At 52.4% G+C, this 23,076-nt stretch overlaps 1 protein-coding gene across 4 annotated transcripts; it reads left to right on the top strand.

The window, feature by feature from the left end:
- The first annotated feature begins 287 nt into the window (after nucleotides 1-287).
- On the top strand, nucleotides 288-22,422 carry UBA1 (ubiquitin like modifier activating enzyme 1). Of its 4 annotated transcripts, XM_046673216.1 has the most exons (27): nucleotides 3,492-3,675; nucleotides 5,647-5,840; nucleotides 8,159-8,275; nucleotides 8,413-8,471; nucleotides 8,574-8,742; nucleotides 8,835-8,969; nucleotides 9,909-10,015; nucleotides 10,275-10,365; nucleotides 10,477-10,609; nucleotides 11,159-11,256; nucleotides 11,351-11,497; nucleotides 11,662-11,838; nucleotides 11,968-12,072; nucleotides 12,165-12,245; nucleotides 12,601-12,756; nucleotides 14,432-14,597; nucleotides 14,727-14,923; nucleotides 16,773-16,837; nucleotides 17,068-17,263; nucleotides 18,003-18,077; nucleotides 18,197-18,386; nucleotides 19,907-19,995; nucleotides 20,288-20,380; nucleotides 20,509-20,700; nucleotides 21,641-21,742; nucleotides 21,850-21,950; nucleotides 22,089-22,422. In XM_046673216.1, the coding sequence occupies exons 3-27, from the start codon at nucleotides 8,159-8,161 to the stop codon at nucleotides 22,222-22,224; spliced, it is 3,177 nt and encodes a 1,058-aa protein (XP_046529172.1). In that variant the 5' UTR covers nucleotides 3,492-3,675; nucleotides 5,647-5,840; the 3' UTR covers nucleotides 22,225-22,422. The 4 variants fall into 4 exon arrangements, with proteins under 4 accessions (XP_046529171.1, XP_046529172.1, XP_046529168.1 ...); XM_046673215.1 differs by lacking the exons at nucleotides 3,492-3,675; nucleotides 5,647-5,840 and adding an exon at nucleotides 288-418; XM_046673212.1 differs by lacking the exon at nucleotides 5,647-5,840.
- Nucleotides 22,423-23,076: the final 654 nt, after the last annotated feature.

Raw genomic sequence — 23,076 nt, 5'->3', positions numbered from 1 at the left:
CTGGAGGTAGTCCCATGTTCCGCTCCCTTTTCCCATCCTCCCCGAGCTCAGTTCCCGGAATTCTACAGCCCAGGTTTACATTTTCCCATACCCTAGGCGCTGATGCCCACCACGTGCACCAGGCACAGGCTGGACAGGACTACCACCCCCAGCATGCCTCGCGCGTTTGGGAAGTACCACAACCCGTAGGGGTGTCTGGGACTGACAAGGGCGCCGACGGCGCCGGAGTAGGGGCGGGCGCCCCTCTAGCTAAGCATCTGTGGTACATCCCAAACCGGGGGCCCTCCAAGGCCCCGCGCTTCCGAGCTCCGCGCAAACTCTGGCTCTTCTTGTACGACGGAGGTGGTTTTCTCTTCCGTTGCCCCGTGGCTTCGGCTCATCTCCAGCAGGAAGGCGAGGCTTCCGCCCGGCGCAGGGGGTGAGCTGGAGTACGGTGCCCCCAAACCCCTGGACAGCATTTGAGGGAGGGGGCTCACTTTCGGGGATCCCCAAATAACCATATTTGGAGGCTCTGGGCCTGGGGTGGCATTTAGGGGTGGCTATTTTTGAGGGTGCCCTTAGGAAGTGGCGTTAGGGGACGCTGGGGTGAGAGTTGGGAATCTGTTTTAGGAGATACCTCAGAGGCAGCGTTTATATATCTCTCGGAGGCAGAGTTTATACCCCTAGGAGACAGGGTTTAGGGGGATGTTTGGGGAGACCGTTAGGGTCCGTGTATGAGTACTTTGTCCATGGGGCAGGATTTGGGATGCTCCCTAAGGGGAGAAGCGAAGTTAGAGGTTCCTGAAGTCGAGGCGGAATTTTGAGAGCGCTTGGTTCACATAGGTCCTGGTGACGATAGGAACCTTCAGGACCGACGTGGCAATGTGAAGACATTGTGGCCTTTGTGACCTCTGGTTAATGACGAGGCCCCCTCGCGCTCCGGCACTCAGAGCGGGGAGACCAGACACGTCTGGGCCCACACGTTTCTAGGGCTGTGGAAGGGACGCCGGAGCCCAATGTGCAAGGCTCGTCCCTAGGGGACAGGGTGCCGCCGGGTTCTCTTTGGCCTCGGCTTTATTCGTTATTCATGAGGAGGTGGGGCTGTTGGGGAAGCCCGTTTTTGCTTCTTTCGCACCTGGTCCGCTGGAAGTGTCGGCTTGTGAATTATTCACGAGGGGGCGGATCAGCATGCTGAAAGGGTGTGCTGAAAGGGCATTCTGCAGTCTGCCAGGCAAACTAGAGCTCACTGATTAATCGCAAAGGTGAGTAGCGCCCCGAGTTTTCTGTGGCTTTTCTAGGGGTGTTGTGCATAATTCATGAGGGGTGTAGCTTTTATGGCTTCATCTGCATGATCCGCTGTTAGCCTTTCCCTATAGGTTCCAGGCTTTAAGCCTTGCGTCTAGCGAAGGGTTGAGGCCTCGTATTGTTCATTCCTTATGGCCCAGTAATCCCAGATTAACAATAAAGGCTCTAGATTCAAATCCCATTGATCCTTGCCAGCTGTGTGATCTTTGGCAAATCCTGCTGTGAGCCTGAAAAATGGGTATGGGCATAATGATGATCAGATTAGTTTACACTCATTTAGCACTTTATTAACCCATTTAATCCGCACAACACTCCTAGTAGGGAGGTTATTATTATCCCATTTTATAGATGAGGAAACTGGGACACGGGGAAGGCTAAGTAATTTGCCTAAGGCTACTCACAGTCGGTGAGTGGCTGAGCCGGGATTCAAACCCAGTCAGTCTAGTTCCAGAGTTTGCAGTCTTAATCAAATGTCATAATGCCCCCCCAAATTTAATGGTACTGCTACTAATGTTAGTCATATGGCAGTATGTGCCAGGTGCTGTTCTAAGTCCTTTCTACATATTTACTCATTTAAACTCCATCACAAGGTAAGTACTAATGTTCTCAACTTACGGGTGGGGAAACAGTGGCCCAGAGAAGTGAAGTGTCTGGCCCCCGGTCACACAGCTAGTCATCCGTGGATAGAAATGATTTTTGTGAGGGGTTAAGAACTCTTTAAGGCGATCACCTTTGAGCTGAGACTTAAAGGAAAAGAAGAAACCCATTTCCTGCTCTGCATTCCTGAGATCAGTGGCACAATGAATGTGAAGGACACACTACAGGAGCCACCACTTAGTGGTGCTAGCAGTCTACCAATGTGATCTATTATTATTTGACAGAAATGTATTGGGTGCTTATGGTGTGCCTTTGGCTTTGGTATACAAGTGTATCTCTGGTGACCTGGTAGTCTATCCTACCTATTTAATGGACATTGGTGGCCTTGGCATTCTGTTTTCCAGTGTCCTTCTAGGAGGGTGTTTCAAGGCATTACTTTTAAAATAATGCCCCAAGTTGGGGGTTTCTCTAGTGGCTGGGTATACCCTCACCCACAACTAATTTTATATTAATGTAAATATATATTTACATATTACCTTTATATTAATATATAATACTTAAAAAATTTAACAGTGCCCTGTGCCAGCACTGCTCTGAGATCATTCCATAATTCACATTCTCTGAGTTTCATAATAACACATTTTGCCTTTATGAGGTAGGTGAGTTCAATTACTACACCCATTTTACAGTTGTGGAAACTGAGTCACCTGCCAAAGGCATGTAGTGAGTCTGGATTTGGTTGGACCAAGGCAGTCTTGATTCATGTGCAGTTAGTCAGGGGTGGGAAAGAGGCAGCTACACTTCCCCTGGGTTTCCCCTGTGGCTCTGCAGCATCGTCTTTCATTTTTCATGAACAGGAAGGCGTGGCCATGTTGCCTTGGCTGGAGTACCATAATCCCTACTTGCTGGGCAGGGCTGCCTTGAGTGTTTCTGTCCATCCAGCCTCATGCATAGTTCATATTAACTGGATGGGTCCTTGCTTGACCTCTCTGAGTTTCCAGGTTGAGCTGCTGCAGCAGCGTTATTCACCATTCATGAGCCGGGGCAGTGTTTTTTCTCCGTAGTAGCCTTATTTCCCGGCTTACAGGGTGTGAGACGCAGCAATAGGCGGACCTATCCCTTTTGTTCCAGCCCACCGAACCTCATGCATTATTCATAATAAGATGTGGCCTTGGTCTCCGTGGCTTCCGGGCTGCTGCAAGATTATTCATTATTTATGAGCAGTTGGGCGTGGTTTTCATGTTTTAACCTTGGCTTTCTGGTGGCGGGGTGTTAGTCAAGCAACCACCCGGCCTCATGCATAATTCATTGTCAGGAAGTGTGGCCTTGATGGCCTTTCTTGGTTTCCCTGGCAGCAACAGTGTATTCGTTATTCACGGTCCGTGGGGCGTGGCCTTACGTTGTTTTATCTGTTTTCCTCGTTGCTGCCGTAGTAGCCACCAGGTGGAGCTATTCCTCTTTGAATGAGTCACAGACAGGCAGAGACCATTATACATGATTCATGAATGGGCGCGGCCTGCCTGCATCCGGGTTTCTGGGGGTGGGGACCAAGGTTTTGTTCCGGCCTCGGGCTCAGCGGCAGCCATCTTGTGTCGGCGGCAGAGGTGAAGGAGGTGGCAGGGACAAGCGCAGCCGCTACGGCCGGGGGAGGAGAAGGCGGCGGAGGCGGCGGCGGCGATTCTAGGCAGCCCAGGCGGCGGGGAGGAGGAGGAGGAGAAGGAGGAGGGTGGCGGCCGGGCTTGGCTTCGGCTCCTAGAGGAGTTGGCGGCGGCGCGACCCGGGGAACCGGCATTGGTAACAAATGGCCCTTCTCAATGCCTTGGCCAGGGCAGGGGTTTCGGGAAGTATTGGAGGGTCCTGGGCTGGCGCTGGGCCAGGCTGATGCCGGAGCGGGCTGTGGTGACTCGGACTAGGGGATCGGCGGCAGGGGGTTGGGGGTAGGGGACGCAGGTCTTGGGGCGGGGCCGACACTTCCCATCTGGGACCAGCTCAGTCCCTCTGAAATCTGACCTTGGGGTCAGACACCCCCCCCCCCCCCCCCACGGTCTGCTTTCGGAGACTCAGGTCCAACATCCCTAGTCAGGGACCTGACCCCGTCCTGAACCTTGTGTTGCAGATCAGAACTCCCCCCGAACGCGGTAGAGACTTGCGGGATCCGCATTTCTGGTCAAAGCCCCCCACCAGTGTATGCCATTAAAGACCTTTCTCAGAATCTCTCTCCAGCCATCCCTAGTTCCTCAGTATTTGTCCTCGTAGCTTCTAAGAAGGGCCAGACCCCTGGGAGGGTCCATACGGTCTTCATTTCTGAGAGTCTTCTCTAGCATCTTTTTTCACGCGCACTGCACATGCACACACCATCTGCCTTCAGAGCTTCCAAGGGGACTAGACCCTGTGAAGGGCTATTTGGGCCTGGCCTCCTTGTCAGAGACCCCTCTGAGGTCTCCCAGCCCCACCCTGGTCCTAGCATCTTCCATCAGAAATGCCTCTGGGCCCAGCATTTCTATTCAGAGGTACTTCTCAGCATTTACCTTTAGAGACTCCTTTAATTCCTAGAATCTGTCTGTAGAGACTTCCTCTGCTTTAAGGGAATGCCCGCTTTTTCATGGTTCTAGTGTTCTCTTCAGAGACTACCATTTGCAGGCCTCAGCATCTCCTCCATCAGATGCCCCTAACCCCTAGTATCTTCCCTCAGAGCCTCCCAGGGGACCAGACAGCAGGGAGGAACTGTTTGGACACATAATTCTCCATCAGAGATTCCCCGGCCAGTATCTGCCTTTGCAGATTCTGTTGGCTTCTAGCCCCCTCCATCAGAGAGACTGGCCTCTCAAACCCCACCCTTCACTCAGTCTCTGCCTTCAAAACCCAGCCATGGCTCCAGCTCCTCTCACAGATCCCTTAACCTTGTGTCAGGCCTCAGAATCTGCCCTCAGAGCCTTTCAAGGTCCCCAGCATCTTCAGTCAGAGGCTCTCAGCTTCTGTTTTCAGCTTTGTAGGACTCCAGCATCATCGTCAGATGTCCCCTCTCCAAACAGGTCCAGTTGTTCCCCATCAGAGTAGAAAACTCCCTTTTTAGCATCTACTCTCAGATCCTCCATTGGATCCCACATAATGGGTTAGAGAAACCCAACCCCACTTGGGGATCTAGCCAGTATCTGCTTACTCAACTTTTCAGGGCCAGAACTGTCTGGGCTCAGCCTCCCCTTTCCACTCCCTCAGAGCAGGTGCGGTACTTAGCATGTACCAATCAGAGGTCAACACAGGGCCTTTGTGCTCCAATAGAAGTCCCTCCACAAACCCACCTTGGGCCTCAGCAGCCACCCTCATAGCCTCCTGGGACTCTGGCATCAGTATCAGAGACACCTCTCCCCCTGCAAGTCCCTATTATTTTTGGTCAAAGATTTCTCTCTGCCACCAACGTCTGCCCCCAGAAACCCTCAGGGCCCCAGCATTCTCCTGATGGAGAACACCCCTTCTCCCCAACCCCAGCATCTTCCTGCAGCCTCCTTGGTCCCCAGAACCCCCCACGCATTCTCTGTGCAGCTTCCATGGGGCCCAGCAACTGCCCTCCCACCTCCTTGCAGCCCCTGGGGGCCTCCAGTGTACTTTCCTGGCCCTTCCCTAAGAAATCCTTTTCCAAAGACCCAGATTTGAGTCTTAACAACTTTGCCCACCCCCCAGGGCTTCTAACATCCCCTTTCCCATCTTCCTCTGAGCCTCCATGGGCTCAGGCAACTGTCTCCTGACTGCTCTCTTTTATGTTCCCAGGGACTTCTCGGTTATTCCCTCCCAGGAGGCTTGACAGGCCCCAGCATCCTGTGCCCTAGCTTCTCCATCCTGATAACCTGGCCCTGTGCTGCCCCCCTTTCAAACCTGCTGCAGGACTCCTACCTCAAACCTTCTTCTCTGGTTTGGGTGGTAGAGAATGCTCAGGGTTCAAAATCACCAGTTTGGAGACCCAGGCAAGTTCTGAAACTCTTTAAGCCCCACCCAGTTCAGCTTTGCTGAACAGTTGTTAGTATATGCATCCTAATTGGGGCCTGAGCATATGTTGAAGGAGAAAGGGGATCGATTTTGTGCTGGGGGTGGGAGATCTTTAGCTCCCCTCTGGAGTTTCTGTCCTAGACCCCTTCTGCTTGCCTTGAGACTGGCCTGTTCCAGATCTCTCCAGTTGAAATCCACTTTTGAACGATCAGCCAAAACCTGTTTAGACCCTTGCTGCCAGCACTAGGGGTCCAGAGGTAAAAGGTCCAGATAGAAAAGATCCTTTTGGCCCTGGATCATCTCTGATTTAGGGAGGAGGGAGATGGTGTGTCTCAAACAAGCAAACCACTGACAAGGCAAGGAGATAACTAATGGAGGCCACTGCAGGTGTCAGGGAGGAGCTGATTTAGCAACTCAGGTTGCTGGGTTCTGACCACAGACCTTGACTTTTTTAACCTTCCCAGCAGCCCCTTGAGGATAGTCCATTTGTTCCTGCTTTTGGAGAAAACGAGACCCCCAGATCAGACAAGTCAGTAAATGGAAAAATCTGATTTGCCTTTGTCTCCCTACCAACTCACCAAGCCTCCTCCTAACTAGGTTGGTTCTTAGCATTGCCAGCAATTCAGGGGCCCTTGCCAGCTTCCTGCCTCCTGGGTCCTCCTCCCTCACCCCTCATCCCTTAGCCCTGTGGACTGGGTCCTGAGCTGAGTCCTGACTCTATTCTCCCAGGAGGCAGTTGCCAAACGGTCCTGCACCAGCTGCGTGATTCTGGGCAAGTGATTGGAGTTCTCTGAGCCTTTGTTTTCATTTGTGTTGTGGGCATAAGGTTATCTGGTTCGTGGGCATTGTTAGAATTAGACAAAGCCCTTTACCCTGTGATTGACAAGCAGTAAGCTCTTGGTAGACGGTAGGGAGCTCCTGTCATCTTGCTTAGTGCTGGAGTGTGACAGGTGCCAAGATGGAATCTTAGGTACAGTGGGGATACTCAGTGTGATTGGGTGTCAGAAAAGGCTTGGGGGAGAACAGAGGCTGAGAGGAGCGTTGGGGGCGGGGGGAAATGACTTAGGGTCCTGGAGTCTCCAGCGTCTGGATCTGGTCACCCCAGCCCCAGGTTTGACTTCCACAGCAGGCTGTGTTGTTCTGTCTTTGGGACCTGGTGTGTGACCCTCAGCAAGTTAACTTGACCTCGTGAGCTCAGGTTTTCCCATTTGTCTGGCAAGGCGGCTCAGCCCTGCCTTGCGGGGTCAGGACCATTGAGGGGATGAAATGTGATCACACTGGGTGGCAGCCTGGGCTTCGGGCTCAGCAGATCCTGGTCTGGACCCAGCTTGGCCACACTCTGTTTGTGGGAAAACCTCGGTCAAGTCATCAAACGTCCCTGAATGAGTTTTTTTCCTTCAGTGTCAATAGGAGGATGTTTTAGATAGTAGTCCAAACCCTATGGGGGTTCCTTGAGGACAAAGTGAGGCAGAGCTCATAAAGGACAGTCTGATTGTCTGGACTCTTAATAAATATTCATTTCTTATTGTTGTTAACCTGTTCAAGGGACTCCACATGCAAACATGTTTTGGGAAGCGTGTGTTTTCTCTCTCCCTGTGACCTCCTTTGTTGGCCTGGGTGTTTTCTCTGCCAGTGCTGGGGGCATGGGTTGGGCTTTGTAAAACTCTCCTCCGTGAGCCCCTCTGTGGACTGGCCTCTTGGCAAGGTATCTCCTGCTGTAATGCCACCCTGACAGATGTCCAAGCCGTGTTTCCCTCCTGCACCCCTGTTGCTGGGGTCAGGGGAGAAGAGAAGCTGCTTGTTCCGTCCCTGCCCTGTTCCAGGCTCTGTGGTCTGTGTTCTGTCTCATCGCTTCAACAACCCTGTGAGGTAGATAAGTGGTATTGTCACCCCTATGTTAGGGGTGAGGGAACTGAGCCCATGGGGGTTAAATGATATCTGTCAAGGAGTGGCAGGGTCTGACCTGAATCTCCATCCCTCCTCTGACTTGCCCGCAAGTATGTTCTTGTCATTCCTTTCACCCCACAGGATTGGAATGTCTCTCTCATTATGCTGGGCTGGGGAGAAAGGCGAATAGCCTAGTGGTCAGCAGCATGGATCGCAAGCCAGACAACCTGGGTTCAGATCTTAGCTCTGCCAGCTGTGTGACCCTGGGCACGTCACCTCAACTCTCTGTTCCTGTCTCCCCTCCTATAAAATGGGGATGCTAGCCTTTAAGTCTTCCCTTCCCCCACAGTTTCCACTAACCAACAGAAACACTTGCCTACGTGCCTCTGACCCTCCTTTTTCCCTCCAGATGTCCAGCTCGCCGCTGTCCAAGAAACGTCGCGTGTCCGGGCCTGATCCAAAGCCGGGTTCTAACTGTTCCCCTGCTCACTCCGTGTTGTCCGAAGTGCCCTCGGTGCCAACCAACGTGAGTGTCTTCTTCCTGGAGATTGGCAGGCAGGGTGGCGGGGGGGGTGGGTGGGAAAGTCTTCTGTATCACTGGCTGTCTGTCCACACCCTACTCCTGCAGATCTCCCTGAACCTGTTCTTCCCCTCCATCCCTAGGGAATGGCGAAGAACGGCAGTGAAGCAGACATAGATGAGGGCCTTTACTCCCGGCAGCTGTAAGTAGGCCCGAGGTTGGGCTGAGAGGTGGGAGTGGGGCACTGAGAGGATAGGGTCATGAAGGCCAGGCCCTGACTCGGAACGCCCCCTTAACCTGGCAGGTACGTGTTGGGCCACGAAGCAATGAAGCGGCTCCAGACATCCAGCGTACTGGTATCAGGCCTTCGGGGCCTGGGCGTGGAAATTGCCAAGAACATCATCCTTGGTGGGGTCAAGGCTGTCACCCTACATGACCAGGGCACTGCCCAGTGGGCTGACCTCTCCTCCCAGGTACCTCTTCCTAGCCCCCTTCTCCCCTGCCAATCCACCAGCCCACCTGGGCTCTGAAGCCACTTCACTTCTTCTCCCACTCCCGTTTGCAGTTCTACCTGCGGGAGGAGGACATCGGTAAAAACCGGGCTGAGGTCTCACAGCCCCGCCTTGCTGAGCTCAACAGCTACGTGCCTGTCAGCGCCTATACCGGGCCCCTCGTCGAGGACTTCCTTACTGGCTTCCAGGTACCTCAGGCACTGCCCAGCCTCCTGCCAAATTCTCTCAGGGCCCATGTCTGAATTGTTCATTTATTTGATATGTGATGGCTTGGCCAGTGCTCCAGTTTCACGCTGGGGATGCAGGCAAAATTTAGACCCTGGACCTGCCTTTTCAGGGGGTAAGATGTGAACAGACAGTGCTGCATAGTGGTTATGAATTCTACTCATATGACCCCAGGCAGGTCACTTAATTTCCTGAGCCTTACTTTTTCCTGTTTGTAGACTTGGGAATGGTAGTAATACCCACTTTGTAGAGTTTTTGTGAGGGCTAAACTCTCAGAATAGCAGCTAGCACCTTATAGGGGCCATCTGGTTGTTTGTTAAACAAAAACTCTGGGCCAGAAAGTGGAGCTGTGGGAGCTGAGGTTCTCCCCTGGGGTGTCCCGGCCAGCCAAGGCACTGCCACTGGACCCTGATGAAGGAGTAGGTGCCCACCCTAGTGGGAGAGGGTGGGCATTCAGGCAGAGAGCAAAGTCCCAAGGATCATGGCTGGGCAGGCATCATCTTGAGAATTGGAAGTAAGTGGGTGTGGTAGGAGTGAGCTCAGACTTTGGCTGGGGACAGAGTTTTACTTCTTCTCTGCCTCCCAAGGCATGGCAGGGTTGTAGGCAGGCAGCAGTGGGTGTTAGCAAATAAATGAGTCAGCTGTTCTCCAAACTCTGTCCTCCCAGCTGCCTCTTTACCTTGCTTGTCTGTCTTGGTCTAGGGATTCACATTTCACTCTGCTGAGCATCACCCTTGCTGAATCTGATACTTTGTATCAGAGTCTATACTTTGTGTTTGTGAAAGAGAGCTGGACCAGCAAAGCCTTAAGGATTCCCTGAGCCCTGGCACCAGCCTTCCTCCATTATTCTCTCCCTTCACCTGAATGCCAGGCCCTCACCCTGAGCCTCCACCTCTCCACAGGTGGTGGTCCTCACCAACACCCCCCTGGAGGACCAGCTGCGGGTGGGTGAGTTCTGTCATAGCCGTGGCATCAAGCTGGTGGTGGCAGACACGAGGGGCCTATTTGGGTGAGTGCCCCCACCATTTTCCCCTTACCCCTGCCAGGCCCTGGCCAAGACCCCTAAGCTCTCACTGTCCTCAGCCCGCCTCGGCCCCCCGGGTTTTGGATTCTGTGTGTTCACCTCTCCCCGTGTGGCATGAGCACCGTCTGATTCCCAGTAGTGATGGGCTGAATTTGCTCAACAAGTATTCGCTGTATCTTGAGGGACACATGGGGTCCCTGTGTGCATGGGACTTGGGCATCAGCCCTGTTGCCTCCCTCTACAGGCAGCTCTTCTGTGACTTTGGAGAGGAAATGATCCTCACAGATTCCAATGGGGAGCAGCCACTCAGTGCTATGGTTTCTATGGTCACCAAGGTGAGGAGACCAGCCTCAGGGGTCCTGGCAGGCACATGGGCAGCAGCAGGCCTTCTTGTCTGCTTCTGATGCCCTGAGCCTGCCTCTGAGGCTCACTCCTCCTTTAACCAGGACAGCCCCGGTGTGGTTACCTGCCTGGATGAGGCTCGACATGGGTTTGAGAGTGGCGACTTTGTCTCCTTTTCAGAAGTACAGGGCATGATTGAACTCAACGGAAGTCAGCCCATGGAGATCAAAGTCCTGGGTGAGCTAGGGCCATGGGTGAATCAGAGGGGAGATAGGAGGTATGTCCCTGGGCTCTGGCCAGGGAATTGAAAGGAGGAGACATGTGCCTGGGTTCTGAAGTGAGGGAAGACACATCCTGGGTGTCTGAGATGAACCAGAGACAGTCCTCTGAGGTCCATCCAGAGCTAGTGGGCATGGGGGAGAGATGCTAGCTCGTGTTCGAGCTGTTTCTAGGAGAATAGGTCCCTGGTGTCTGTGCTGAAGGGGAAGAGGTCTCTGGTGTTAGAACCAAGCAGATCAGAGAATCCATTCATGTCAGAGCTGATTTGGACAGAGAACAGAGACAGTCTTCCAGTGTAGATTGGGTCCAAGGACACAGTGTCTCATGGGCTCTGAACTGGTTCTTGGGCAGAGGGGAGATGGTTTCTGATGTTCAAGTGAAACTTGGGGTGGAGAGGAGATGGCGTCTGATGTCTGAGCTGGGTCAGGCATGGATTTTTCCTTATCTTGCGGGTGTTGTGGGTTTTAGGGAGGATGGGTAGCCTGACAGCTTTCCCATTTCTCCTAGGTCCTTACACCTTTAGCATTTGTGACACCTCCAACTTCTCCGACTACATCCGTGGAGGCATTGTCAGTCAGGTCAAAGTACCTAAGAAGATCAGCTTTGTGAGTGTGGGAGTAGGGGGCTGTGAGGGGTGGTTCTGGGCATCTCCAGGTTCTCCATTCCTCTCTTCTGGTTCTGATATCCTTCCCCCCACAGAAATCATTGCTGGCTTCACTGGCAGAGCCGGACTTTGTGATGACAGATTTCGCCAAGTATTCCCGCCCTGCCCAGCTGCACATTGGCTTCCAGGCCCTACACCAGTTCTGTGCTCAGCACGGTCGGCCCCCTCGGCCTCGCAATGAGGTGAGTGGGTGGGTGAGCTAGCCAGGGCACGTGACCTTGGCACTGAGGCCCACCATGCCTCTGCCTGTCCACCCTGTCTCTCCCTCTCCCTCCTTTCTCCACCCCCACCCCCCCTTCCCACAGTGGTCTGACAGGTGTGCTCTTGGTTCCTTCTGCCCCGCCAGGAGGATGCAGCAGAGCTGGTGACCCTAGCACAGGCTGTGAATGCTCGAGCCCTGCCAGCAGTGCAGCAGGACAACCTGGATGAAGACCTCATCCGGAAGCTGGCATATGTGGCTGCAGGGGATCTGGCGCCCATAAACGCCTTCATTGGGGGCCTGGCTGCCCAGGAGGTCATGAAGGTCAGCATGGGTGGAGAAGGACAGGGTTGGGAGTAGGCCAGGCACCTCCCTGACTCCATCACTTGCTGTCCATCTGTGTCAGGCCCCAGTTAACCACTGACTACTTCCCCTCTCCTTCCCAATCCCCAGGCCTGCTCTGGGAAGTTCATGCCCATCATGCAGTGGCTATACTTTGATGCCCTGGAGTGTCTCCCTGAGGACAAAGAGGCTCTCACAGAGGACAAGTGCCTGCCGGTATGTGAGTGGAACCCATGAGGAAAGTGTCATGGGGGCGTTTTGGGCAAGGCCCCTCTCTGACTCTCCTTTCCTTCCTTTGCATTCCTCAGCGCCAGAATCGTTATGATGGGCAGGTGGCTGTATTTGGCTCAGACCTGCAGGAAAAGTTGGGCAAACAGAAATACTTCCTGGTGAGTGATCCCCTTGGACACCTTCTGCCTTCATCTCCCCTGGCCTCTCGCCGCTTCTTCTGGGGTCTCCTTCTGCCTCCCAGGAGGGTCTTTTGATTTTTATACTTCTATTGCATGGCTTTCACCATGTTCTTCATCTTGAGGGAAAGCCTGATGTGTGCTGTTTACCTCTCTCTGGTGCGTCTTCCCTCTGATGACTGTAGGTTATTGCTTACAGCCCTGGGACTTCAGGATGTGATACTAGATCCTCTGCCCTTCTCTAGCTGTCTTCAGGGGGAGGGAGAAGTGATAGGTGGCTTCATGCCAACTTGGTGTCACCCTGGCCAGCTTCTGTCTCTTCTTGGCTGCCTCCTAGGTGGGTGCAGGGGCCATTGGCTGTGAACTCCTCAAGAACTTTGCCATGATTGGGCTGGGCTGCAGAGAGGGTGGAGAAATCGTTGTCACAGACATGGACACCATTGAGAAGTCAAATCTGAACCGACAGTTTCTGTTCCGGCCCTGGGACGTCACGGTGAGTAGGGTGTGGGAAGGGGATGGGGCTTTGCCATCTCACTTTCCTCCTGAAGTTTGTTCCCATTCTTTCTGGAAAGGAGGCTTTCCGCCTTTTTCTTTCCTTCAGCTTCTCTGTTAGTTGTTCAACAAACATTTGTTGATTACCTTTCTATTGAATCTATCACTTTTTGTCTCCTTTTTTTTTTTTGTTTTTGTTTTTCCTTGATCTCTTGTTAGTGCTAATTGGGACAGTATGTTGAGGGTTCCCCAAACCACCCCCAAGTTTGATGATTCACCAGGAGGACTCTCAGTCTCAGCATATAGTCGTACTCACGGCTATGATTTCGCAGCAAAAGGATGCAGAGCACAGTCAGCAGAGGGAAAAGGCACATGGGGACGGAGTCCAGGGAGACCGGGCCCGAGCTCCCAAGGGCCCTCTCCCAGTGGAGTCACATAGGACGCGCTCAACTCCCCCAGTAGCCAGTAGCAACAACACATGGGAAATGTTGCCAACCAGGGAAGCTTGTTAGAGACTCAGGGCCCAGGGTTTTTACTGAGGGCTGGTCATGTAGGAACCCTCCACTGGGTGTGTCCCCAAATTCCAGAGTCCCAGAAAGAAAGCAGGAGTTTAGCATAAACCACATGGTTTGCATAAGCCGTCTAGGCACCGTGAGCCACCCCTTATCAGGTAAGGAATGGTGAGTACCTTCCTGAAAATCCAGGTTCCTAGACGCCAGCCAAGGGCCAAGCTTACAAGCAGGCCTCTCCTAGGAGAGCACTTTAAGCCTGCTAGGTTCACTCCTCTGCACAGAGGGAAGCTGGGTTATATAGGGATCGAACTGGTAAGCCTTCTGGAGGGGACAGTGTCATTTTTGCCTGCCCAGGAGCTGTTCCCCTTTCATTCATTCATTTATTCACCAGGTAGTTATTGAGGTAGGTACTGTTCTAGGTACTTGGGGTACACCAAGGAAATAAAGATACTAGTAGGGGACGAGAAACAGTAGACAATAAACACAATACAATAGTGAAGTGAATAGTTAATGTTGATGGTAAGTGTTGTGCAAAGGAAACAAACAAAACGGGGGCGATCAGGCTCACCTGGGAGACTGGTGGCAGTTTTGAAGACAGTGGTTAAGGAAGGGCTCATTTCTGTGGACTTGGAGGGTGTGAGGGAATAGAGCCCCCTCTTCTGGGGAGGAGTGCTCCAGGCCAAGATCCAGGGCTGGGAGGAGATGAGCTGGAGAAAATAGGGCCCAACGCATTTTACCCTCAGTGGAGGTGGGAGCCTGGGGAGGGCTCTGAGCAGACAAGGGCATGACCTGACTTGGGCTTTGAAAGGATCCTGCTTGTCTGTGTGCTAGGATGCTGTTTTGTTTGGGGGAACGTACCCCAGCCCTGGGTGCTGAAAGAACAATAGATGTCGGTTAGGCAAAGGAACAGATGGCTGGCCTGTTGTCTCCAGTCTCTGTGTGTCCACTGCTGCCCTTTCCACTGAGCACCTGCCACGTCCATGACAGCCCTAGCCATGTGGCACTGTCATGGACTGTCTCCTGCTAAACCAGGGAGCCTTCTGAACTCAGGGCCTGGTTCTTCCCAGCATTAGATAAGTCAGCCTTCAGGAGGGCAGCTCTGTAGAGGTTTGAATGCACAAATAACTGAGCTCTGTTCCCCTATCCCCCGCATTGCCCCCCTAGAAGTTGAAGTCTGACACGGCCGCAGCAGCTGTGCGCCAGATGAATCCACACATCCAGGTGACAAGCCACCAGAACCGTGTGGGCCCTGACACGGAGCGTATCTATGATGACGATTTCTTCCAAAACCTGGATGGTGTGGCCAATGCCCTGGACAACGTGGATGCCCGTGAGTTTGGAGGCGGATGAGGAGGTCAAGGGCAAAGTTGTGTGTGCATGCACATGTGTCAGGGGTGCCTATCTTCCCATCCTCTCCTGATGTTCCATTCCCACACTCATGCTGTCCCCTCCGCTACAGGCATGTACATGGATCGCCGCTGTGTGTACTACCGTAAGCCACTGCTGGAGTCAGGCACACTGGGCACCAAGGGCAACGTGCAGGTGGTGATCCCCTTCCTAACAGAGTCATACAACTCTAGCCAGGACCCACCTGAGAAGTCCATCCCCATCTGCACGCTGAAGAACTTCCCCAACGCCATCGAGCACACCCTGCAGGTGATCAGCTTCACGGGGAGAGGGAAGGAGCAGGCACCCTGCCTCTGGGCCACCAGGCCCCTGGCCTTCAGGTGTGGCAGGCTAAGCCCGAGATATGCTTTTTCTCCAAACCTTCCTCCCTCACTTCCTATCCAGCAGCCTAGACTTTCAGAATGATTCATTCTTTTTTTTTTCACTTTCCTCTTCAAGAATTTTCAACATACAGACAAGTGTAAAGAATAGTATGGTGAACACTCACATGCCACTCCTCAACTAATTTTAACAATTGTTAACGTTCCGCCACATTTTCTCCTTAGATTCACGAATTTTTTTCCTTTGTGCTGAAGTATGTCACGGACATCCCAACACTTCCCTCCCTAATACATCAGTATGCTTCTGCTGTGAAGGAGGGTAACAGGGTCTCTCAAACTTGCCACTGTTGACATTGGGGCTGGATATCTGTTTATCCTTGAGGGGACGTCTTGTGTACTGTAGGATGTTTAGGCAGCATCTCTGGCTTCTACCCACTAGATGCCAATGGCACGCCCCTGCAGTTGTACTAAAAATGTCTCCAGACATTGCCAAATGTCCCCCCTGGGGGCAGAATCGCTCACTCCCAAGTGAGAACTGCCGCTGTCTAATCAAGCACTACTTTTGTGCTGAACAAAATTAACGGTAATTTCTTAGCGTCTCTTCTAGTTATTTATTTGTCTCTAATAGTCCATATTCGTGTTTCCCCACCTGTAGCTCAAAATGGGTTTGACAACTCGTTTTCTGGGACAATTCTGTCTGTATGGTGCATATACGTACAGAATGCAGAACAGTGCACGAATCACCTGGCTGAGTTTTTTACAAAGTGAACACACCTTGGTAACAGGCACTGGGGCCACGAACTGGAGCCTAAGGACAAGCTTAGGGTAACCACTGTGCTGTCAGAGTGGTTCTTAGTGCGATCTTTTGGGAGCAAACCATTCAGGATGCTTAGGAGTATGGGGGTGGGAATAAAGCAGTTCGCTCTGTCACTGTCCCTTCTGACCCTGAAGTTCTAGAGTGGATGTGTTTGTATTTGTGCCCCTGCCACAGTCTCACTAGGCCATGTGTGACCTGGGGCTTCGCCTCTCCATGCCTCTGATTCCTCCTCTGAAATGGGGGTGACAGTAGTATCTGCCTCACAGGGCTCCTGTAAGGCATTTAGCATTTGCTGAGTATCTGGGGTTGTTGTAAATAAACTTTAAATACATACATACATAATCATTCCTTCATGTAACACTTTCAGGTAGGTATTATGTTACAGCTTGTGTCTTAGAAAGGAGGATGCAGAGGTAAGTGTTACCACATGTTCCAGAAGTCACAAAACTAGATACTATGTGGCAGAGCTGGGATTTGAACCTAAATCTCTTAACATCTCTACCCTCCAGCCCCCCTCGCCAGTGGCTGCATTTACTGTCCTAGGAATTCTCAGAGGGCAGAGCCTCTGTCTTGTTTGCAGCTGAGTTCCTAGGGCCTCTAGAGGGATCATTTTTGTTTTGGGTCTGAATTTCTTTTTTGTGTGTGGTAAAACATATATAACTGAATTTTTTCTTTTTTATTGAGGCTTAACATGTCTCGAGTAGGATACACAGGTCTTAAGAATAAATTTTTTCACACATTTACTAGTATAACCGCTGCCCAGATCAAGTTCATTGGTTTTTAAATTGAGGTGCCAGGGGTGGGGGAGTAGGGAAGGTTGGGAGCAGTGGTTGGGGGCTTCCCTTTTCCCAAAGTAGCTGTGTTCCTCCTGTTTAATTTATTCACTGATGGTCTTTTTAATGCCTCCAGAAACCCATTTTGTCAGCCACTGCCCCATGTAATCCATTTGCTCTGTCTGTAGTGGGCTCGGGATGAGTTTGAAGGCCTCTTCAAGCAGCCAGCAGAAAACGTCAACCAGTACCTCACGTAAGTAACCAGATGCTCCCTCACCCCATCCCTTGCCCGCCAGCCAGAGCATGCTTTCCTCACCACTGGAACAGCATCAGGCACACTTGGCACAGGAGTCAGTGAATGCTTGAACCTCCTACCATTGCGGGTCAGGACTAGTTTTCCATAGAGAAAGTGGGGTTGCCCTGGAGCCCACTCCTGGGGCTGCTGTGTGATCCTGCCCCTTTAACCCCTCTAATTCCTGACAGAGACCCCAAGTTTGTGGAGCGGACCCTGCGGCTGGCAGGCACCCAACCCCTGGAGGTGCTGGAGGCCGTGCAGCGCAGCCTGGTGCTGCAGCGGCCACAGACCTGGGCCGACTGTGTGACCTGGGCCTGCCACCACTGGCACACCCAATACTCGAACAACATCCGGCAGCTGCTGCACAACTTTCCTCCCGACCAGGTAACACCCACTTGCCAGGTCCATTTGCTGGAGTGCATTTTCCCGAAACAGCAGCCTGCTGTGGGCTCTGTGTGTGGCTCCTCGCGGTCGTTAGTCCGGCCGTGGCAGGTGCCTTGAGGCATGGGGATCTCAGAAGAGTGATTAAAATCAGCCTGACCTGTTCTGTCCATCATTTTTCTTTGAGTGAGAGACTTCTCATTTCTGTTCTCCTTACTTGCGGTGTGGATTGAGTCAGACCTGACTTCCAGAGCTGTAGGGATTATACGGGAGGAATTTTGGAGTTCAGAGCACAGGAATCAGTGTGGGTTCAAATCCCAGCTCCATTTGTACTTGGACAAGTCACATAACTTCTCTGCACCTCAGTTTCCTCATCTGTGAAGTAGAGATAGTAGTAATCTACCTCATGGGGGGTTTTGTGAGGATTTATTGGTGTCTACTTATATTAAGCTAGTACAGTGCCTGGCAATCCATAAGAGTTTGTTAAATGGCTGTGTGTCTCGCACAAAGTGAGTGCCCAGGAATTGTAGTTGTTTTCTTAGCAAGTGCCCTGGTCAGCCTGGTGTTGGAACTTCTGTCCACAGGACCCTACAGTCTGGGTCTTTCATGATTGGCTCCAGCTCCCTGCACGTGCCCAGCCATGATAGTCAGGGCACATGCAGGGCCAAGATGAGGAGTTAGGTTGGTTAGAGAGGCCTCCACTCTCAAGTCCTGCTCCTCAGAAGTCTCTCTACTCCTTTAGCTCACAAGCTCGGGAGCTCCATTCTGGTCTGGGCCCAAACGCTGTCCGCACCCGCTCACCTTTGATGTCAACAATGTAAGTCTCCTCCCTGGGGTCTCCTAGGGTCTGCTGGAGGGTGGGTGGGTGGGAAAGAGGCCGAGACTCCCCAGGTGAGGGCTGATGTGCTCACCCTTCTGGGCCCTGCCTTCTCCCAGCCCCTGCACCTGGACTACGTCATGGCTGCTGCCAACCTGTTTGCCCAGGCCTACGGGCTGATGGGCTCTCGGGACCGAGCTGCTGTGGCCACACTCCTACAGTCTGTGCAGGTCCCCGAGTTCACTCCCAAGTCTGGCGTCAAGATTCACGTCTCTGACCAGGAGCTGCAGAGCGCCAATGCCTCTGTTGGTAAGGGTGTTTGGCCAATCAGCCAGAAGTCACCACCCCCACTTGTCCCCTGCCCAGTCCAGCCTCCCTACCAGTCCTCTGCCCCAGGCTCTGCTCTGTGACCCCAGGCCTGGAGCTTCCCCACACCTTCCTCTGAGCCTCCCTTCTTCTGAAATGAAGAGGATCGGTTGAGGCAAATTCTCTCCCTCCTTCCCTCTCCTTACCACTCTCTGGTCCTCAGGAGAAATAGCTGTTTGTTCCTCCTGCTCTGTGTGTATTTGCCCTGGAAAGAACAACTTTTCTCTGTTTTTTCTTTGATCTGTTTATCTGGGGAATGTGAGCTCCACCGGTGGTCTCTCTCCTTTGATATCTGCCCCCTTCTTCCCACCCCTGTGTTCCTTTGTACGCGTCTTCACCCTAGTATTGCCCTCCATATATCTTGCCTCAACTCTCTCTTAACACTCCCTCCCCATCTCCCTCTCCATATCTCCCCCCTCAGCGCTCCATCTCTTTCCCCTAGCTCATGTGGTATATCAGGGCTAAAGGGCCAAATGGTAATTCTTTTAGGCTTTGAGGCCATGTAGTGTCTGCAGCTAATCGCCTCTGCAGGTGAAGCACATAAGCAACCATACACAACATGTAAATGAATAGATGTGGCTGTTTTCTGATAAAATTTTACTTTTAAAGTAGGTGGCAGGCTGAATTTAGCTCATGGGGCCATAGTTTGCTGACCCCTGGTCTGGGTATTTATCCACCTATGTTCCTTTCCGCATCTCTCTCCCTCCATAGATAATGTATCTCTAGCTATGTACCTCCCCCTGCATTTACCTTCCATGTCTCTCCCCCGTCTTCCTCTCCGTATGTCTTCTCCCATGTCCCCTGTCCTCTCCCCATCTTCCTTCCCAAATATCTACCCCCTCCTCTTCCTCTCTTTATATTCCTTGCACGTCTCCCTTCATTTCATCCATGTTTCCTCCACTTTTTTCCTCGTGTATGCGTACAGTGTATACAACTGTATGTAACAACGTATCTATAATGTATATAAAATCTTCTCCTACCTGTCTCACCCTTTGTATAGGCCCCATCTTCCTCTTTTCATATATTCTTTCTCTTTCTCCATCTTTTCTCTGTATCCACATCTACATATTTCCTCCCAACTTCCCCTCCTTATATGTCTTTTTCGTCCTTCCTTCTCCCGTGTATGTTCCTCCATGTGTCCTCACCTCTTTCTACATCATTCTCCCCAAGATCTACAGCTCTCCCATCTTGATTTCTCCATCTCCACTTGCTCCTAATGTCTTCGTTTCAGTTCCTTTGTGTCTCTAGAGACATCTCTCTTGCTATACTTTCTGTTGTCTTCAGGTTTGTACTCTGTCGTCCTGCTCTGCCTCTCCCCCTTGCCCCTCCTCTCTCCCAGGATGTCTTTCCTTTTCAAATCCTTTATCTACCTGAATACCTTTTACCCCACCCTGGGCTCCTGCTTCCACCTCAGAACCTGGCCGGGGGTCTCATGGGCTGGTGGTGTCCCTCTCTTCCTGCAGATGACAGCCGTCTAGAGGAGCTCAAGGCCACACTGCCCAGTCCAGAAAAGCTCCGTGGGTTCAAGATGTACCCCATCGACTTTGAGAAGGTGCTGGGTGGGGGCCCTGGGCAGGCAGGGGGGTGGGCTAAGCGTGGACGGGCTGGACAGAACAGGTCTCCGGGGCTCTGGAGGCAGCCCCAGGCCTTTGTGGGGACTAGATCATGGGCCTGCCATGTGGTCCTGAACTAATAGATGTTCCGGCCATGCCTTTGTGATCTGAGAGTGCCCAGCAGGTAATCACAGTGGAGGAAACTTGTGTCCCCAGAGGCCAGGGAGCCTCTTCCTCCTCGGATCCTCTCTTCATTGTCTCCCTACTCTCCCCCTTTGACCCCCTACTCAGGATGATGACAGCAACTTCCATATGGATTTCATTGTGGCTGCATCCAATCTCCGGGCAGAGAACTATGACATTCCCCCTGCAGACCGGCACAAGGTGAGGGGAATCTAGACCTGATGTTCCACCCCTCCCAGGCTGGCGTTCCCCATGTTCCATCCCTTCTGTAGACTCTGAGCCTCTTCCACCTTAACTACCACCTTCCTTGATTCCTTCCTGCCTCACAGAGCAAGCTGATTGCAGGGAAGATAATCCCAGCCATTGCCACGACCACAGCAGCTGTGGTTGGTCTTGTGTGTCTGGAGCTCTACAAGGTGGTGCAGGGGCACCGACAGCTTGACTCCTACAAGAATGGTTTCCTCAACTTGGCCCTGCCCTTCTTCGGCTTCTCTGAACCCCTTGCCGCACCCCGTCACCAGGTGAGGCCTGCATCAGGCGGTGGGTTTGTGGGTAGGGTGCTTTTTCGTGGAGCTGGCTCTAGTTTGCTGCATAGCCTGTTACCAGGTGAGTGTTTCTGTCAATGTGTACCTACTCCTTTTGTGCACCCCTTGTTCGTTTATTCATTCACCATATTTTTCAAGTACATTCTATGTACTAAGCACTGGTCTGATTCTGTCTGTGGAAGCCCTCAGAAAAGATGGGATATTTGAATTGTGCCCTAGGACATTATTAATAACTACACAGTAATAGCAGCCAACATTTATTGGGTGCTTACTATGCTAAGTGCTTTTACTTGCTTCGTTCATTCACTCACTCAAATATTTATTGAGCACCTGCTGTGTGCCAGGTACTCTTATAGGTGCTAAGGTTGTATTTGTGAAATAGATTATATAAATAAAATGATAAATGATTTTGGAACCCAAAAAAGCAGGATAAGGAGGACTTGAGAGTACCAGGTGGCGAGCGGATGGGTTTGGGATTTTAAATGTGGGATGGTCAGGAAAGGCCTTGCTGAAAAGATGCCATTTGAGTCCAGACTTGGAGGAGGTGAGGAGACAGATCGTGCAGGCTTCTGGAGGGGAGGCATTCCAGGCAGAAGGACCAGTCTCCATAAGGGCACTGTTGTAGGAGAGTGCCTGGCATGTTTGAGGAAGTATACATCATTAGAGGAGAGTGAGTGAGAGAATGAGAGGGTAGGAGATGAAGAGAAGAGAATAGGATTTCTATGATGTAGGGCCTTGTTGATCATCTTAAGGGTTTCAGTGCTTACTCAGGGTGAGACGGAAGCTACAAGAGTGAGTTTTGGACAAAAGAGGCTTGCGATCTGACTTAGCCCATCTGCATGAGTGGAGGGGGGAGGCTGATGGAGCTAGCCCCTCAGGTGGCCCCCATCCCACTGGCCTGCTCTTTGTCCCGCAGTACTATAACCAAGAGTGGACGTTGTGGGATCGCTTTGAGGTACAGGGGCTGCAGCCTAATGGTGAAGAGATGACCCTCAAACAGTTCCTTGACTTCTTCAAGGTGAGGCCCCTTCCTCACTCCCACCCCACCTGGGGGCGGAGTGTGCAGGTGACTCGCTGGCCTGTCCACCCCTGTGACACTGCTATCCCCCTTCGCTCCTCTTCCAGACAGAGCATAAATTGGAGATCACCATGCTGTCCCAGGGTGTGTCTATGCTCTACTCCTTCTTCATGCCAGCCGCCAAGCTCAAGGAACGGTTGGATCAGCCGTGAGTTGGGTGGTGGGGAGCCCCGGCTTGCAGCTATCCCACTCCTGTTCACTGCCCTTCACCTCCTCAGCCCCCATCTACCTGCCCTTCCTCTCTCTTGCTTTTTGCCTTCCTGACCCTCTGCTCCCCCGCCTCCAGGATGACAGAGATCGTAAGCCGTGTGTCGAAGCGAAAGCTGGGCCGCCATGTGCGGGCGCTGGTGCTTGAGCTGTGCTGCAACGACGAGAGCGGCGAGGATGTTGAGGTCCCCTATGTACGATACACCATTCGCTGACCCCCACCCACTCCTGTAGACTGGCCCCAGCCCACCCACCTCCAGACCCCTTCCAGCCCAGGGCTCCCATTTGGCCTCTGGCAGTGGCCCAGCTAGCCAAGCCTGGTGTTCCCTCCTCATCCCCTACGTGAATCCCTCTGGCCGCTGCTTTCTACCTTGTTTGGAGCCTGAATCCTAATAAAGAATTATTAACCCAGACGTGGCATGCCCTCCTGGTTCCAGGGAAGGAAGGGACTTCCTGGAGCTTTCTGGTTCTGGTGCTAACCTGAAGGGCTCAGCCTCACCCCGGCTGCCAGGTTCCTAGGCAGAGAAAATGCGGGAATTGCCACCTCTTCCTCCTACCCTCCCTGCTTAGGAAGAACCGGAGGCACAAGTGAGGCCGTAGAGAGCAGGTACCTGGGGCTGTGTAACTTACTTTCTTGGAACTGAATTCAAGTTCCACCTTCTCCAGCTCCAGCTCCTCACTCCCTGCCATATTGATTTTGAGAGGTAGTAAAGAGGAGTGTTTGAGCCAGCCCTTTAACTTCTCTACCCTTGTACCCTCTCTGTGAAGAGGAAAGTTACAGTGACCAGTCAGTCAGGGCTTGGCCAACGTGGTTTATGTTCTTGGAGCAGATCCCTTCCCACCCGGCTTGAGGTACTCAGCCCCCTGGACAAGCCTTTATCATCATGGTTCCCAGTGCCAGGAATGCCTGTGGTGCCCTTAGTTCAACTTCCCTGCTGCAGGGGCGCCTAAACGGCTCTGCCGGACTGAGGAATGCCAGTGCCTGTGCATACTTTGCACTTTTCATGAAAAGTTTGGCTGAGAACATCTGTAGAGGAAAAGCCCCTTTCCCACCCCCACCCTGCCCC

The sequence above is a fragment of the Equus quagga genome, chromosome 10, assembly GCF_021613505.1.
Source record: "Equus quagga isolate Etosha38 chromosome 10, UCLA_HA_Equagga_1.0, whole genome shotgun sequence".
In the NCBI taxonomy this organism is placed as follows: Eukaryota; Metazoa; Chordata; class Mammalia; order Perissodactyla; family Equidae; genus Equus; species Equus quagga.
The sequence above is the reverse complement of the archived record's forward strand: the minus strand, read 5'-3'. Positions and strand labels throughout refer to the sequence as shown.